Raw genomic sequence first — 19,062 nt, forward strand, 5'->3', positions numbered from 1 at the left:
AGAAAATCGCACAGGCACCCAGAATTAACTCTGTTTGCTGCAATCCTTTGGGTATTCAGTTTTTCAGTCTGTAGGATTGGCCATTGTACTTTAAAAAGGATGTGGCACAGAATCACAGAACAGTCATGGTGTAGAAGGAGGACTTTTGGCCCATCGTGGCTGCACCAGCTCTTCAAATGCGCATCATTAACTAGTGCCAATCTCGTGCTTTTTGCTTATGAACTTTAGCGCTATTTCTGTCAAAATAATCATCCAATGCTATCTGTAGAGAAGGTCCAGAAAAGATTTATGCACGTGATTCCAGGAAACCGGGACTGCAGTGACATTGGTAAATTGATTATTCTCCTTCGAGAAGAGATGGTGGGATTAGATCCTGTGCCCTTATGGAGAGCTGGAACAGACACCGTGACATTCGTGGATGCTTTCTGTGCTGGAACTGTTCTGTGATTCTGGGATATTCTTTGGATTTGAACCAAATGAGTTAGTACACTGTTTACAGCATGCACTGATTTAGAAAATGTCTCAACATTCTTAAATGTGTATTTGAATTATTGACAAAATCTTGAAAGGAGATCAAGTGAAAACTGTCTTCTGTTTGTTACCGTGTGATATTGCAAAGTCAGTTATAACTTTGCCAGGATGGGGAACAGTTCTGCGATGTGACAGTTCTTGTCATCTGTCCCATTGCAGTTTATCTAGAAGACATTTTTGTAACTGACTTCCCCATAGTGGCCAAAAGTGGGTCAAGACTTGTGTTAAATTGCCTTTGGAAGTTAATCACTGCATGTTTGGATGCCTGGCCCTGGAAATGCAGAAGCTGAAGGGAGGTGAGACCTGGTAAATCCAGCGGTCCTAAGTATTTTGAAACAGTGTCTGATGGGGTGAGAGGAGGAGGATTGCTACCCACAGCAAACCTTAGCACCACTGATCAGATGACCTCCCCCCTCCCTCCCTTATGTCTTTGTTACCTCCTACACTCATCTAACCTCCCCTAATTTGCCCTAGCCTTTCCCTCCCATGGAATCCGGAGTCATCCACAAATACACTCCACCCAGATCTTTCCCAACCTTAATCTGATTTGCTGATGGAAGGAATTTTTATTTTTTAAAGAAGCTTCCTTATTCCTAACATTTCCAGGTTTTCCAGCCACAAACTCTCTCCCTCCATCTCCCTCTAACTAATGGAGCCTACATGATAATTTGAAAACATACAAAGTTCAACAGACTGTAGTGTTGTTATCAACCACTGACAGATGGTAGCTGTGACCATGAGACATACTGCTTCCTTTTTGATTCAACAAATTTGAAACTTCCAGCCCTCTGGGTTGACTTGCAACTTAGGTCAGAAACAAAGTAGTGCAATCAAAATTTCAAGTGTATTCTTTAAGCATGGTGTTAAGGAAAAGCCAGGGAACTGTAGACCAGGGAGCCTGATGTTACTGAGATAATGGGAACTGCAGATGCTGGAGAATCCGAGATAACAAAGTGTGAAGCTGGATGAACACAGCAGCCCAAGCAGCATCTGACGTTTCGGACCTTGACGCTTCTTCAGAAAAGGGGGATGGGGAGAGGGCTCTCAAATAAGGAGAGAGGGGGTGGTGGATCGAAGATGGATAGAGGAGAGTGTAGGTAGGGAGGCGATAGGTCAGTCCGGGAGGGTGGACAGGTCAAGGGGGTGGGATGAGTTTAGAAGGTAGGAAATGGAGTTGCGGCTTGAGATGAGAGGAGGGGATAGGTGAGAGGAAGAACAGGGTAGGGAGGTGGGGACGAGCTGGGCTGGTTTTGGGATGCAGTGGGGGGGAGGGGAGATTTTGAAGCTTGTGAAATCCACATTGATACCATTGAGCTGCAGGGTTCCCAAGCAGAATATGAGTTGCTGTTCCTGCAACCTACGGGTGGCATCATTATGGCACTGCAGGAGGCCCAGGATGGACATGTCGTCCAAGGAATGGGAGGGGGGAGTTAAAATGGTTTGCAACTGGGAGGCGCAGTTGTTTATCGCGAACCGAGCGGAGGTGTTCTGCAAAGCGGTCCCCAAGCCTCCGCTTGATTTCCCCAATGTAGAGGAAGCCACACCAGGTACAGCGGTTGCTCTATACCACATTGGCAGATCTGCAGGTGAACATCTGCTTGATGTGGAAAGTCACCTTGGGGCCTGGGATGGGGGTGAGGGAGGAGGTGTGGGGGCAAGTGTAGCACTTCCTGTGGTTGCAGGGGAAAGTGCCGGGTGTGGTGGGGTTGGAGGGCAGTGTGGAGTGAACAAGGGCGTCACGGAGAGAGTGGTCTCTCCGAAATGCACATAAGGGTGGGGATGGAGAAATGTCTTTGGGGTCGGATTGTAGATGGCGCAAGTGTCGGAGGATGATGCGTTGTATCCGGAGGTTGGTGGGGTGGTTTGTGAGGACGAAGGGGATTCTTTTTTGGCGGTTATTGTGGGGGATGAGTTGCAGGAAATGTGGGAGACACGGCCGAGGGCATTCCCGACCACTGCGGGGACGGGGTGGGAGGTGCTGTGGGGAGTTGCGATCCTTGAAGAATGAGGACATCTGGGATGTATGGGAGTGAAATGCCTCATCCTGGGAGCAGATGCAGTGGAGGCGAAGGAATTTGGAATAGGGGATAGAATTTTTGCAGGAAGGTGGTTGGGAGGAGGTGTATTCTGGGTAGCTGCGGGAGTTGGTGGGCTTGAAATGGACATCAGTTTCTAGCTGGTTACCTGAGATGGAGACAGAGGGGTCCAGGAAGGTGAGGGATGTGTTGGAGATGGTCCAGGTGAACTTGAGGTTGGGGTGGAAGGTGTTGGTGATGTGGATGAACTGTTCGAGCTCCTCTTGGGAGCACGAGGTGGCGCCGATACAGTCATCAATGTAATGGAGGAAGAGGTGGGGTTTGGGGCCAGTGTTTCACAAGCTTCAAAATCTCCCCTCCTCTCACTACATTCCAAAACTAGCCCAGCTTGTCCCCGCCTCCATAACCTGTCTTCCTCTCACCTATCCCCTCCTCCCTCCTCAAGCCGCACCTCCATTTCGTACCTACTAATCTCATCCCGCCTCCTTGACCTGTCTGTCCTCCCTGGACTGACCTATCCCCTCTCTACCTCCCCACCTGTACTCTCCTCTCCACCCATCTTCTCCTCTATCCATCTTCAATCCGCCTCCCCCCGCTCCCTATTTATTTCAGAACCCTCTCCCCATCCCACTTTTCTGATGAAGGGTCTAGGCCCGAAACGTTAGCTTTTGTGCTCCTGAGATGCTGCTCGGCCTGCTGTGTTCATCCAGCTCCAGACTTTGCAATCATCTTCAGTCTGTTGTTCTGCTTGGTTATTCACCTTGGTCAATTCCTGCCTTCAGGCAACTTAATTTAGGTCATGTGACTGAGAAATAGCTGCCATATTAAAGAGCTTAATAACATCCTGATGCTGAAGATTTTGTGGTCCCGAGGTAGCCACACCTCAATCTCAAACACTTACTTACAGTTCACTTTCAGTACTGTTATCTGTCCACTATTGCAGAAAATTGTTCGGGTATGTCCAATTTGCAAAAAGGACAAATCCAAACTGACCAGTTAACATCCCATTAATCTGCTGTTCATTATCATTACCAAAGTGATGGAAGATGTCAATGGTGCTATCAGTGGCACTGACTCAACAACAAATTGTTTATTGATGCTTAATTTGAATTCCACTGGAACTATTCATTTCCACAAATTACTGCAGTAACGCCCCATGATCCTTATGCCAGCATATTCTAAACCCATAAAACCTGCTAGCCAGAAAGACAAGAGCGGCAGTTACACAGGAACACGGAAACCTGCATTTTCTCTTCCAAGCCACAACATATGGAGTCGGAACCATAGGCCATTCCTTCTCTGTCACTGGGCTAGAAATCCTGGCAATCCTTTGCAGCACTCTCACAGTATCTACATTACAGAGATAGCAATTCTCCAAGAAGGCAGTTTACTGCAGTGCTCTCGAGGGCAATTGTGGATGGACAAAGAATTCTGGCTTTGCTAGCAATGCCCGCAGCCTATTAATAAATTAAAATCATGAAGCTGTCGCTATCTCCTCACTGTAAAAGATGGGACAGAAAGCAGCTGAACAGTAATGCTCCGTAGCAAAATATACTTGCAGTTCAAAGTTACAATAGGCAGGTGCCCTTCGTCACCTCTCTTGATTTTTTTATGTTTCCCTCAAAGGACCAACATTCGATATTTCCCACTTCACACCAAACAGATGTGGGCAGACTTTCTAAGCTAATAGTTGCAGAGGAATGTAAAATATGTGGTGGTTTGGTTACTGATTACTCCAACCCTCCATGCTTTTCCCATCCCTGCCAAAGCTGAAAGTTTCTGTCAGGGTTGTACTGCATGCACCATAGAGTGATTGCTGATTTCCTGTGAGCCTGTTTCATTCTTTGGACATAGATCGGTTTTATGCCCAATAATCTCTTCCCATTCCTTGCTTTTTTTAATGTTCTATGTTAAAGAATGAGTAAACATTACATCATTCTCTGTGGGTTAATCAGTGCCAAACTTTGCCATGCAATTTTTTTTCACAAATTATTTGAGGTACAGTTGCGCATTAATTCAAAATGTTCAAAAGGAGGAGAAATTCAGTTTAGCCTTGGTGTTGCATTAAGATTAATGCATGCTGACCAGCAGGCTGCCATTATTGAACTAATGTTACTCACACCCCTAACACAGACAGCAATATAGCTAAATGCTGCAGTCTTACAATGTGCTACACTCCCTCCCCATTTAACTTGTGTATTAAAATTTAAAATGTTAAGTGGTCACATATTCTCAGAACACAATATGACTAAACCAGTGGTAAACGCTGTAGGTGACATTGCATAATTGTTCTTCCTTTATGGTTCTTCCTTTATGGTAGTCACTGATTAGTTCTGAGAGAATTAATTTTTCCCCTAACATTTGGTATTTGTTTAATAAAAAGAAGTACTTAGACACATAAGTTGTGCTTTAAATGATCTATCTTTTCTCATCCACATTCCCAAAGGATATGCCATGGACATCCATTGGATTGATCCGTGGTAATGGGTGATGTACTCAATCCCAGTGGATTCTGTGACACTGGAAAACTTTCAGTTTTTTTTGTGACTTGCACCTTGGCCTGTAGGAGGGGTTGAATCACTAGAGGTTTTGTCATGCACTCCATTTTGTTAGATTTTGTTTTTGAAGCCAATGATCTACATGGTAATGGTAAAGTCTCTTTCTCATTCTTGTAAGATATGCAAGTATACCCAGTCTCTTAAGGGCTCTAACCATATTTTTCTCCTTTACATCTTTACCTTCACCATGAACCTCTGACCAGCATTCAGCTCTAATTTCATACAGTATCATGAAGTGTTTTCACATGATCTTGCTTCTGTCTTACTTTGCTTGTGACATTTGAGTTGAACACATTAAACCCTGCCCTAGGAGCTGTTGAAACGCTAACTTCATGAGCTGAGCAACTTGTTGTAGTCTGTCGTTATTCTATAAAAGAACAACACTTTTTCATGTGTTGAAGAGAAACAATAACATTGCTACCTAACTTTTTAACCTTGTAAACACTTCTGTAAAGACCTCTTCACAATCTGTACACCTTTTCCTGCAGCATTATTCATTGCTGAGACTATATTTTGTTGGACTCCATTCTTACTCAGAAGTCTTTCCCATTTTATGGCATTATCTGTGTGGGTCATTACCTGACACCATCATCTCTGTCAGCCCATTCACTGTAAAATAACCTCTCAAGTAGTTTATTTCATTTGTAACATTGGACGTAAAGTCAAAAATTATCCACTTGTTATAGCTAGGAACCAAAACGACCTCCTTTTTCCCATCCACTTCAAGGAAATTGACATGTACCCATTTCCACAGTTCTGGTGTTTGATCCCAGAATGAAAGGACCTTTCTGGAGATTTAATTTCTCATCCTGAGACATGCTTTTCAACTTTTTCTTAACCAACTCTTTAATATATCTGTCTATCCTTTGAAATGAAAACTAGCTTCTAGCCGTTACTTTCATATAGACTATCCACGTGTGCTTTTGATGTTGTTTCTCCAATAATTCCTCTAAACCTTTGCAAAATAATGTCTCTCAAACTCCATAGAAGAGAGCCTTAATCTGCACTCAGTTTATTTCTGTGTGAATTATTCTTTAGACTAGTCATCCGTGACATAATTGAATACATGACTGAGCATCACAGACTTGCATGTGTCTTCAGTAATTTCTCTGGTAGATGTTGGCATATCTTTTTACGTATGTAAGGTTATTTATAGGCTATTCAGTTGCTGGAAACGAATTTTCAGTCACAGGAAATCTCAAAAAAATGTGCTTTTGTATTATCCGCTGACTTATGATATTTAAAAGCATGCTTGTAACTCATTTGGTAATTTTGTCCTCCTTGCTCAGTACATTTTATGTCCTCTTCGCACATTCCCATTGACAGATGTATGCTTTCTGATCTCCGCTGTAAAAGATGACCCAGTTTAACTGTATCTTAAAGTCTTCTGATGGGAATAAATTGTTTTATTTCAATGTTAGGTGACATGGATTACATTAATCCGTTTACTACTTGCTTTGGTAATGGTGGAGTACCATTATTGGAATAACAACTAGTCTGTTTCGCATCAGATCTGTGGTACAAGAATGCGATTTAGGGCTTTTTATACCGTCGTACCATCTGAGTAGATGTTGTAGCTATTTCAGTGATCCAAGCAGGTTGTGAATCTTTGTTTGTTTTTACTGTGTGATTTGGAGCTTATATCTTCAGCCTTGTTGTTCTTGACTTCCTTGTGCTGTTTGTCTTGCCCTCTGACTAAATATAACACTCAACCTGCCTAATCAAATATATTAACTATAATTTCCATACCTATGTGCATTTGATTTTTAGACTGGCTTTAGATATATCCTGGCTCAAGTGTGTGAGCTGTGACTGAGACACTTTGCTGTTCCCTCTACCTCTGCATGCCGTCTCAATATGACCGAAGTTCCCAGCATAATGTGCTTTGACTGGAAGTGGCGACATTTAATTGATTGGTGGTTATCGATGGTAGCATTTACGTTTCTGACCATGAACTTGGCCCTTGCTGAAATCCAATGGTCTGGATTTTAATCTTTTATTGAGGTCTCCTGGAAACCTATCTGGAAGACCTGACTTCTCAGTTTGCACCATACCCACAGTGTGATAGGCCTTTGTTTCGGATTAAGTTCTCAAATTAATCTTATTTGGCAGTGGCTTCATTTCCGTGGAACGTAACCATCAAGTTATTGTGCTCTTCATTCTGCTGTGTTGAGTCCTGAATCTCATCAGATCTCCGTAAAACTAGAGCCTTACAGGCAATGTTAGTCAGGAGTTGGGGGGCATGGTGGAAGGTGCAATGTAGTTAGACTTTTTTTTTTACTTTGTCAGTTTCTAACCCTAATCCATTTCCATCATTGTGTTCTAGGGGGAACTTGAAAAACTGAATCAGTCAACAGATGCTATTAATCGGCAGGAAACTGAACTGGAGGTAAAATTGTTATCTATATATTGACACGATGTGTGATAAAATACAAAATATATTATATATCTATATTCATTCAGTGGAATTCTCTTGAAAACTGCAACTGTGTATTCTTTTGTTTCTCTCTTGTACCTTCTACCCTTCAATTTATATTGTGGCTTTAGTTTAAGTGTGTAACATTTTACTTTGTTAACCAGACCAGCTTTCAAAGGATTTATTCTCTTGAGCGGGGAATTTCTTAAAAATTTCAAACCTCGAAACATAAAAGGTTATAATTTGACGTAAGATAACAAGGTGTAGAGCTGGATGAACACAGCAGGCTGAGCAGCATCAGAGGAACAGGAAGGCTGATGTTTCAGGCCTGGACCCTTCTTCAGATGCCATTTCTGAAGAAGGGTCTAGGCCTGAAACGTCAGCCTTGCTGCTTGGCCTGCTGCGTTCATCCAGCTTTACACCTTGTTATCTCAGATTATCCAGCATCAGCAGTTCCTACTAGCCCTCTGTTTTGCTGGTTTGGAGTGTCAGTGTGCATTATGTGCTGGACCCATATTGTATCTCAAAAACAAGTGTTTTACCACTCCGACAAGGCTAACCCCTTGCATCTTTTGTAAATTATAGGAATTAAAGAGAAATTGTCCTCTGTTTGCAAGAGTTATTTTGGGAAGCTCTTTGTGATTTTCATGGGAACAGTATCTAATTAGGACAAGACAGTTTGAAGTCTAATAATAAAAGTTATTAAGGAAATGTACTGCTTGATTCAGAAGCACAGATGGTCATAAATTTAATGTATTTAACTACATGCTTCCTAAAAGTTGGTGATGGGCAGTCAAAACAACAATTAAACTAAAATTTAAGCTGCTGATGGGGATTGTTATTATCAAGCACATCACTTCTGCCTAGGAATCTAGAGGAAGACCTGAAGCAAGATTTTTAAAAATGACTGAGATAACAAAGTGTGGAGCTGGATGAACACAGCAGGCCAAGCATCATCTCAGGAGCACAAAAGCTGATGTTTTAGGCCTAGGCCCTTCTTCAGAAAAGGGGGAGGGGGAGAGGGTCCTGAAATAAATAGAGGGGGGGAGACGGATCAAAGATGGATACAAGAGACGATAGGTGGAGAGGAGACAGACAAGTTAAAGGGGCGGGGATGGAGTCTGCAGAAGTGAGTATAGGTGGGGAGGTAGGGAAGGGATATGTTGGTCTTGGGAAGATGGACAGGTCAAGGGGGCGGGATGAGGTTAGTAGTTAGGAAATGGGGGTGCAGCTTGAGGTGGAAGGAGGGGATAGGTGAGAGGAAGAACAGGTTCGGGAGGTGGGGACGAGCTGGGCTGGTTTTGGGATGCAGTGGGGGGAGTGGAGATTTTGAAGCTTGTGAAGCCCACATTGATACCATTGGGCTGCAGGGTTCCCAAGCGGAATATGAGTTGCTGTTCCTGCAACCTTCGGGTGGCATCATTGTAGCACTGCAGGAGGCCCAGGATGGACATGTCGTCTAAGGAATGGGAGGGGGAGTTGAAATGGTTTGTGACTGGGAGGTGCAGTTGTTTATTGTGAACCGAGCGTAGGTGTTCTGCATAGGGGTCCCCAAGCTTCCGCTTGGTTTCCCCGATGTAGAGGAAGCCACAACGGGGTATAGCGGATGCCGTATACCACATTGGTAGATGTGCAGGTGAACATCTGATGTGGAAAGTCACCTTGGGGCCTGGGATGTGGGTGAGGGAGGAGGTGTGGGATAGGTGAGAGGAAGAAAAGGCTAGGGAGGTGGGGATGAGCTGGGCTGGTTTTGGAATGGGATAGGTGAGAGGAAGAACACCTCCTACCTCGAGCCGCACCTCCATTTCCTACCTACTAACCTTATCCCACCGCCTTGACCTGTCCTTCCTCCCCGTCTGACCTATCCCCTCCCTAACTCCCCACCTACACTCACCTCTACTGGCTTCATCCCTGCCCCTTTAACCTGCCTGTCTCCTCTCCACCTATCTTCTCTGCTATCCATCTTCGATCCGCCTCCCCCTCTCTCCCTATTTATTTCAGAACGCTCTCTCTTTTCTGATGAAGAGTCTAGGCCTGAAACGTCAATTTTTGTGCTCCTGAGATGCTGCTTGGCCTGCTGTGTTCATCCAGCTTCACACTTTTTGTTATCTCAGATTCTCTAGCATTTGCAGTTCCCATTATCTCTTTTAAAAATGACATGGTCTTGGCCTTCAGAGTCTCATTTGTGGGTACAAGAAACATTCCTGCATGTGACCATATAATTTAGGCCGACATTCAGTAGCACCATTGACAGGAGTACTGCATTGTCTTAAATGTCATGTTTCAACTGATGTGTCAAAGCCAGGTTCCAGCTTCTGTTTGGTTGCTTATTAAAGAGAAAGGTGGATTTGTCTCTTGGGCCTGTGTCAACCTGTACACCTTCAAGTATCAACAAGGCAGACAACCTGGTAATTTGTCTCAGTGCTACTTGCATCCAGCTGCATACGTACTTGTGCCATCTGTTCCTTTCATTCCCTATTGTTTTTACCTTGTTCCACTTGAAAATCGTTTTGTATCCTCTGTTAAGCCTGAGCTTAATGATTTCTCAAAGTTCTGCTTTCTTGCTAAATACTGCGCTAATCATTGGTTTATATCCCAATGCCCTTTTCCTTCCAGTAATGGTTCCTGGGAGCTTTAGCTGATTAGAATTGTTGGTCTCTGATTACTGGACGCAGGAGCACCTTCAGATGATTTGCATTTTAAAACATCAGTAAAGTTGCCCAAGTTTTACCAGATCATGGAACTACTCTCTCATCAAAGAGCGATGACTGACTGGTGATTTAACCTCCGGGTTACCTCGTCTCCGGTGAGAGAAGACTATTTCATGGTAACCTCAGCTGGTGTGGGAATTGAACCCACACTGTCGATGTCACTACACATCACAAACCAGCAGTCCAGCCAACTCGGCTAAAACAGCCTGCTTTGTGAAGATCAGCTACAGTTAACTTTTTTGGTTTCTTTCCTCCATGTTCTGTGATGTGGTCTACTCTAGAATTTCTTTTGGAAAGAGTTAGGCCTCTGTGCGAAGTTCTCTCCTGTGCTATTGATTTGGAAATAATTTTTATAATTACAATCTTTGCAGTTAAATGGACGCCTCCACCAAACAGGCTGGAGGAGGGTGCGGGGAATATTTTCTTGATCAGAAACAGCTCATCAAAAGCACACCAGTGTTGTATTATGCCTTAACTTTAGGATGGATATATTGGCGTTGGAGGGTGTGCAGCTGTTTTACCAAAATGTTATAAGCTTTTAAAGGGTTACGTAACAAGGATATGTTCTGTAAATTTTGACTTGGATTGCCTTGAGCTAGATTACTCTTCAAATTTAAGTGTTCAATGCACAAAAGAAAATTCATGGGATGGATGTTTATAAATTGTCTGATTAGGACATTTAAGGACATTTGTGTTTTCATTCTTTGTATAATTTGGATGTTGCTGGCTGCCAAACCCCAATTTAGTTTGCACTGAAAGTTAGACCATTTCAGAGGGCTGTTAAGAAATCAACTGCCCTACTATTTGTCTGGAGTCTAGGTGGGTTTGGTCGGGTAAAGGTGGCAAATTATCTTTCTTAAAGCACATTAGTGAACCAGATGAGTTTTCGATAATAATCAGCGTAGTTTCATGTCTCCATTACTGAGACGAGGCGCATGTTCCTGATTTATTAACAGTACAGTTAAACCCCAGCTGCTGTGAAGGCATTAGAACTGGACTATTTTTGAAGGCAACTCGGGGTGCACTTGGTTTACATGAAAGATAGTAGAAATTTGGTAGTTTCTTTCCCAAAGTACAAAGTGGATGCTCGTTCTATTGGAGCTTGCAGGACTGATGTGTGGAATTTAGTTTTTCTGTTGGGCAGTAGTCTTCAGGATATGGAGCAAAGCTGGGTAAGTGGAGTTGAGGTGCATTTAAGAGAGTCCTTTTTTGTTTTTTTTGTTTGTTTGGTTTTATACCAGACAGTCCCGTTTTTAGCTCGCTTGACAGTGGCTTCTCGAGGTTCCAAGCAGTTTTAGGGACTGAATGTTGGTCTCCTGTTCCTAAGTAATAATTTGTATTTTCATTGACAGTGCCTGTAGCTAGTTAAAGTGTCAAATTGAATAGTTGGCTGGACTTGAAAGGAAGCCTGAAAATGACCAATCTCTAAATGTTTCAGTTCCTCATAAAAATGGAAAGTCCCATAAGGCATTGTAAATAAATACAGCGCATGGTTAATAAAATAAGTGTGTGCAAGTACACCAAGTTGAGTTCAAAAGAACATTTGTAGCCACTGTGTATGTTCTTCAAAAATTGACTACGCAAGTCCTTGGAATCTGAGACAATATGGACTTTGTACTTTACAGAGCTTCAAGGTTGTGAAGTTAGTGTAAATGTACTTCCCAGTTTCTTTCACTGATTACAGATGCAGCTACTTTTTTGTTTTTAAAAACTTTTAAAAATCTCTGCAATATTTTCATAATCATCTACAATTGTCTAGTTTTCTTTGAATCCCTTACAATTTTGAATAGCCTTTTTAAATATACTATCCATATCTCTCAAATTGCCCATGTATTTGAAAATCAGTGGTGACAGTACACTGCACTTATACTCGGTGCTGTGTCAAAGTGAAGCAGTTGTCTAAGTTGAGGTGGTTCAGCACATTGGTTGCAGACACAAACTAGATGCTTGACCTCCTTCACAGAATTTAGTTTTTGGAGATTTCCAGCAGGTGGGGAAGTTCAAATCTAGGGAGCATTTTTTTTTAAGTTGACAGGAGAAAGATTTAAAAAGGACACAAGGACAATTTTTTTTACACCCGTGTGTTTTGTGTGTGGAATGAACTGCCAGAGAATGTGGTGGATGCGGGTACAGTTACAGTATTGAAAAGACATTTGGATAAGCTCATGAATAGGAAAGTTTCTTTGGAGGCATATGAACCAAGCGCTGGTAGTTGGGACTAGTTTAGTTTGGGAATATGGTCGGCATGCAGTAGTTGGACCAAAGGGTCTGTTTCCATGCTTGATGACCCTAGGTTTTGAAGAGGTGATTTCTGAGTTTAGTGCTTCAATGTTGATATCTTGCACACCAGTCCATGATAGGATAGGGTCAATACATTTTCAACATTCCTTTTTATGGCTAGCCCTGTTGCTAGGTTTTTCTGATTTTTGGTTTGTTTGATACTTCTAAGACTCAGTATACTAATAAAAGCTTGAAATTCAGCTGGTTGATGAGCTAAATCTGGTGTAGTAGCACCATTGTGATGTATGTGTACTAAGTGACTGTGTGTGATAGATGTTCGATATGTGGAGAGGTTGCACAGGAAGGGTGTTTCTGCTATTTTGGTACTTCAACGAGAATAGTGGGGTTTCCAGTTCTTGTTAATTTCCAGCGTACATTGAATGCTGCTTGTTTACCTGTTCACCGTTAAGTAACTACGCTATTTGTTCATGGTCTGATAATGCACATGGAGACCAGTTACAAGATCAGAAAGATATAAATATCAAGAATGACGTGCAAAGGCAGCCTTTCTGCTGAATTGAGAAGGCTGAGCTGATATAATAAACATCTTTGAAATTACGAAGGTGTTTGATGGGGAGATGTCGAGAACATATTGACTCATGGTGGAATCCAAAACGAGGGACTATGATCACATGACGGCCATCACTAAATCTAGAATCATAGTTTCCCTACAGGGTGGAAGCAGGCACTTTGGCCCATCGGATCCATACTGATCTGACAGAGCATCCCATCCAGATACTTGCCCCTACTGTAGCCCTGTAATCCTGCACTTCCCGTGCTAATCCACCCAGCCCAAACACTATGGGGAACTCTGCATGGCCAATTCACCTAACCTGCACAGCTTTGGGCTATGGGAGGAAACTGGAGCACCTGGAGGAAATGCACACAGACAGCCAGCCAAGGATGGAGTTGAGCCCTGGTCCCTTGCGCTGTGAGGAAGTGGTGCTAGCTACTTTGCCACCCAAAAATCTAAAAGATAATTCGGGAGAAACCTCATTATCCAGCAAATAGTTAGAATGTATAACTTGTTACATATTGAGTAGTTGAGCAAAATAGTGTTGATTCAGTTGGAAGCTAGATAAATGCATGATGGAGGAAGTAATATGTTATGCTGATAGGGTTAGGTGAAGTAGAGTGACAAATTGAGGACCATATCCATTGGTTTTGTGATGTATGCTATTTTGTACAAATAAATAAAATAGTATTTTGTTAGAGTTTAGATTTTAAACTGTAGCATATGGGTTTGGTCTACTTATGTGAAGTAGTTTAATAATGAACAAAGTCAGTCTTTTTAGAACTATGAATTTTAAACTAGTGCACGTCTAGTTTGTAAACTAAAGAGCAGATGACTGAAGGCCTCTTGGAGATTAATTAATTTATATTGTGAGGTTTGCCAAGAGGAGAGAGAAGGCTTTGAAAAAAACATTTAGCTTGCTTTTGGATTTCGGGTAATCAATGATTGTTTTTAGCTGAGAAAAACCCAGAGATTGGAGTGCTTTTGATTCAGAAGAGACCTGACTGAAGTTGGCTGCAAGTGTAGTTTCTTCTAGAAAAAGGAATTGGTCCAGGGCAGTCAATGGAATAAGCTCCCTCAGATTGCAGGGGGAAGTGATCAAGAGAAATAGCTCATAGAACCAGAACTGAAAAGAAGCAAATAAATTAACCAAATATTTGGTAGGGAGGAAAGATTTTTCTGGATTTTGCTGCATTGAAAAGCGGCAGTGTTGGGGAATAGATTGGATTTTGTTTTCCTGGGTGTTTGACCTCTTTTGGACGGTTTTGTTTAGCTTTATTTTTGCTTTATTGTTAAAATCAAATCTGCAGGCCGGCACGCTTATGATTTCAGTGGAAAACCACCACCTTATATTAACCACAAATAAAATATGATCACTCAAGCCAGATTTAATTCTGAGATCTGACTTCTCTAGTAATAACGTAACTGGGATGGTAACAGCATGATCATTTGGAGCAAATGGCGCATTTCTGTGGCACACATTTTTGCCCCATATACATTGCGTTGTTTGTAACTTGCAACCATTGAAGGAACAAGTGTTTTGATCATTTATAAATATAAACTTGTCTCTATCAGTCCAAAGGGCCTGTTTCCACACTGTAAGGATTCTATGGATATAAAAGGTGCAACTCCTTTTATAATCAAAAATAAATGAAGAGGATAGTTAGTTATTCTTAAACCTGAGGGTGTTTTATCTTCTACTAACCAGAGTTTGGTCAGCAGTAGCCTGGTTTTCTCTGGAGTGCTAAAAACATGGAAGCTGCAGCCCCATGGAGCAATTGAAGTGAATAACACTAATAAATATAAAAGGAACTTGGCATACACCAAATTAATGTGCTGTGCAAGAAGAGACCAACTAAACCAGAAATCACCCTCACCTTGAGAGGTCATGCAGGAAAAACATATTTTAATACATCAAGGAGATTGGTAAGGTTTGCAATCTACTTTGTACTGAATGCTGTTTATTCACCTTATTTATTCAGTGTTGTGGTGCGATTTAGAGCTGGGCTATTCTTGAAGGCTAATCACAGAGCACTTCTTTGTGTAGTCAAAATCTGATAGTCACTGTGATATTACCTTCTTACTTGCTCAGTGTTGCATAAATTTGCATGTTGGTTTATATTCTGTGTCAGTTCGATAGTTTGTCTTTTAAGTAAGTGGATGTTTATATACACAAGCTTTTGAATTGCATGTGACATATTACGGTAAACTGAAATGCAGTGGGACCACAGGTAACAGTGTGAAGCTAGACGAACTCAGCAGGCCGAGTTAAAATGGTTTTAACTTCCCCTCCCATTCCTTAGATGACATGCCCATCATGGACCTCCTGCAGTGCCATAATGATGCCACCCAAAGTTTGCAGGAACAGCAACTCATATTCTGCTTGGGAACCCTGCAGCCCAATGGTATCAATGTGGACTTCACAAGCTTTAAAATCTCCCCTCCCCCCACTGCATCCCAAAACCAGCCCAGCTCGTCCCTGCCTCCCTAACCTGTTCTTCCTCTCACCTATCCCCTCCTCCCACTTCAAGCCACACCTCCATTTCACACCTACTAACCTCATCCCGCCTCCTTGACCTAATCCGACCTCCCCACCTGTACTCTCCTCACCACCTATCTTCTCCTCTATCCATCTTCGGTCTGCCTCCCCCTCTCTCCCTATTTATTTCAGAACCCTCTCCCCATCCCCCTCTCTGATGAAGGGCCTAGGCCCGAAACGTCAGCTTTTGTGCTCCTGAGATGCTACTTGGCCTGCTGTGTTCATCCAGCTCCACACCTTGTTATCCAAACACATTTGTTCCTTCCAATGTCCAATTACTTTACTGTATCTCAAAATATTCTGTTCTGAAAAACTCAATCCTGACTGTGTTTGAATGCATTCAAGCAATCTGTTTCCATTATCTGTCTGGAATGGCTGATCCACTGAAATTCAAGTGTGATTAATTCAAGGATATTATTTGTGGTTTTTAAGGAAGTGTTAGCGTTATTGTGAAATGCAATTGACAAGCAATGCTGCAAATCTTATAATACCCTGTACTGTCTAATTCAGGCATTGTGTTCCAGTAGCTGTAATATATAAAATGACAAAGTGTAATCCTTATAGCATTAGCAGATGTCTTGTTATAAAAACATGTAATTTTGTTCACTGTAAAGTGGATGTCTTGTTCAGATTTCCCCTCAGGGCCTGCTGGCTGTTAAAATTTGAATAGATCCAGCTTTCGTGTGCTAGACTAGCCAGAACACGAATAATTAAATCGTGTGAATCTTATTTTTGTTCTGAGGGAACGTTAAATGCTGATGCATCGTGTATGCTTTGGTCATTTAATTCCAGGAACAAGATGAACAATCATCTGGCCCCAATCAGCACTGGATACTTCTGGGAGTTAAATGACTGATAACAGTAGTTTCGTTGTTGAGTTACTTTACAGCTGGATGCTTTGTGAATGCAATGGTTTATCAATGGACAGCAATGCACTTGTCAGAGGGGCATTCTTAGTTGAACCCTTTCTTTGCTCTTCAGACAATAGTGACTACACTTTAATTTTCACCAAAGGTTTTGAAATCGATTTGATTTTCTGTTGGCAAATAAGTATTAGTGGGTTCCCCACAGGAACTGGGAAGTATTTTAATTAGAGATAATTCGAGGAAAAAGTTTTCTGAAGAGGGGTTCAGACCCGAAACATCAGCTTTCCTGCTCCTCTCATGCTGCCTGGCCTGCTGTGTTCCACCAGCCCCACTCTGTGTTATCGGACTCCAGCATCAGCAGTTCTTGCTGTCTATTGTGATGAATTAATTCTCTCTCTCTCCCTCTCTCTCTCCCTCTCTCTCTCCCTCTCCCTCTCCCTCTCCCTCTCCCTCTCCCTCTCGCTCTCCCTCTCGCTCTCCCTCTCGCTCTCGCTCTCGCTCTCCCTCTCGCTCTCCCTCTCGCTCTCCCTCTCGCTCTCCCTCTCGCTCTCCCTCTCGCTCTCCCTCTCGCTCTCCCTCTCGCTCTCCCTCTCGCTCTCCCTCTCGCTCTCCCTCTCGCTCTCCCTCTCGCTCTCCCTCTCGCTCTCCCTCTCGCTCTCCCTCTCGCTCTCCCTCTCGCTCTCCCTCTCGCTCTCCCTCTCGCTCTCCCTCTCGCTCTCCCTCTCGCTCTCCCTCTCGCTCTCCCTCTCGCTCTCCCTCTCGCTCTCCCTCTCGCTCTCCCTCTCGCTCTCCCTCTCGCTCTCCCTCTCGCTCTCCCTCTCGCTCTCTCTCTATTTAATCATCCCTCCTGGCTCAGTTGGTCACTCTCATCTTTGTGAATATTGAAGACTCATTGCAGGCCACTGAATACTCAAGCCAGACTGCCATTTCAGTACAGTACTGAAAGAGGATGTTGACTTCTGGATATGACCATGCTCCTCTCTGCCCCCTCAGTTGGATGTGAAAACTAGTCATCTTATTTCAGTGAAAAGTGGAGGAGATTTCCCTTGAGTACTTGCCAATATTTATCCCTCAGTCACCATCATAATAGTGATGTCCCTGGCCATTATTTCATGAATGCTCTAGGAACGTTAATGCATGCCAATTGATGGTCATGTTTCTCACATTGCAAGAGTTGTCACAAGTCAAAAAGTAATTAACTGCCTGAAAAACACATTGGGACCATCGTTAGATCCTGAGTAGCACTATAAAAATGCAAATCTGTTCTTTTAATTTCTTTCCTTCAGGTTTTGTATCTTTCTTTCCATCTTCCGCCTTTTCAAGCAACAGTTCAGTGATTTGTGGTAGAGAATTCCAAACTCTGATCACTCCAGGATAATAAAATGTGAGGCTGGATGAACACAGCAGGCCAAGCAGCATCTCAGGAGCACAAAAGCTGACGTTTCGGGCCTAGACCCTTCATCAGAGAGGGGGATGGGGGGAGGGAACTGGAATAAATAGGGAGAGAGGGGGAGGCGGACCGAAGATGGAGAGTAAAGAAGATAGGTGGAGAGGGTGTAGGTGGGGAGGTAGGGAGGGGATAGGTCAGTCCAGGGAAGACGGACAGGTCAAGGAGGTGGGATGAGGTTAGTAGGTAGCTGGGGGTGCGGCTTGGGGTGGGAGGAAGGGATGGGTGAGAGGAAGAACCGGTTAGGGAGGCAGAGACAGGTTGGACTGGTTTTGGGATGCAGTGGGTGGGGGGGGGAAGAGCTGGGCTGGTTGTGTGGTGCAGTGGGGGGAGGGGATGAACTGGGCTGGTTTAGGGATGCAGTGGGGGAAGGGGAGATTTTGAAACTGGTGAAGTCCACATTGATACCATATGGCTGCAGGGTTCCCAGGCGGAATATGAATTGCTGTTCCTGCAACCTTCGGGTGGCATCATTGTGGCAGTGCAGGAGGCCCATGATGGACATGTCATCAAGAGAATGGGAGGGGGAGTGGAAATGGTTTGCGACTGGGAGGTGCAGTTGTTTGTTGCGAACTGAGCGGAGGTGTTCTGCAAAGCGGTCCCCAAGCCTCCGCTTGGTTTCCCCAATGTAGAGGAAGCCGCACCGGGTACAGTGGATGCAGTATACCACATTGGCAGATGTGCAGGTGAACCTCTGCTTAATGTGGAATGTCATCTTGGGGCCTGGGATGGGGGTGAGGGAGGAGGTGTGGGGACAAGTGTAGCATTTCCTGCGGTTGCAGGGGAAGGTGCCGGGTGTGGTGGGGGTTGGAGGGCAGTGTGGAGCGAACAAGAGAGTCACGGAGAGAGTGGTCTCTCCGGAAAGCAGACAGGGGAGGGGATGGAAAAATGTCTTGGGTGGTGGGGTCGGATTGTAGATGGCGGAAGTGTCGAAGGATAATGCGTTGTATCCGGAGGTTGGTAGGGTGGTGTGTGAGAACGAGGGGGATCCTCTTGGGGCGGTTGTGGCGGGGGCGGGGTGTGAGGGATGTGTCGCGGGAGATGCGGGAGACGCGGTCAAGGGTGTTCTCAATCACCGTGGGGGGAAAGTTGCGGTCCTTAAAGAACTTGGACATCTGGGATGTGCAGAGACAATGTGGACTTCACCAGTTTCAAAATCTCCCC

At 43.7% G+C, this 19,062-nt stretch overlaps 1 protein-coding gene across 2 annotated transcripts in view; it reads left to right on the forward strand.

Annotated features, from left to right (window-relative positions):
- The window catches only part of LOC125461751 (SH3 domain-binding protein 5-like), a 67,676-nt gene that overhangs the window by 14,437 nt on the left and 34,177 nt on the right, over positions 1-19,062 (forward strand). For both annotated transcript variants that reach the window (XM_048550892.2, XM_048550901.2), the window contains exon 2: positions 7,452-7,514. In XM_048550892.2, coding sequence (XP_048406849.1) covers positions 7,452-7,514 — 63 coding nt within the window. The remainder of the gene's footprint in view (positions 1-7,451; positions 7,515-19,062) is intronic.

Source organism: Stegostoma tigrinum, chromosome 2 (assembly GCF_030684315.1).
Source record: "Stegostoma tigrinum isolate sSteTig4 chromosome 2, sSteTig4.hap1, whole genome shotgun sequence".
NCBI lineage: Eukaryota > Metazoa > Chordata > Chondrichthyes > Orectolobiformes > Stegostomatidae > Stegostoma > Stegostoma tigrinum.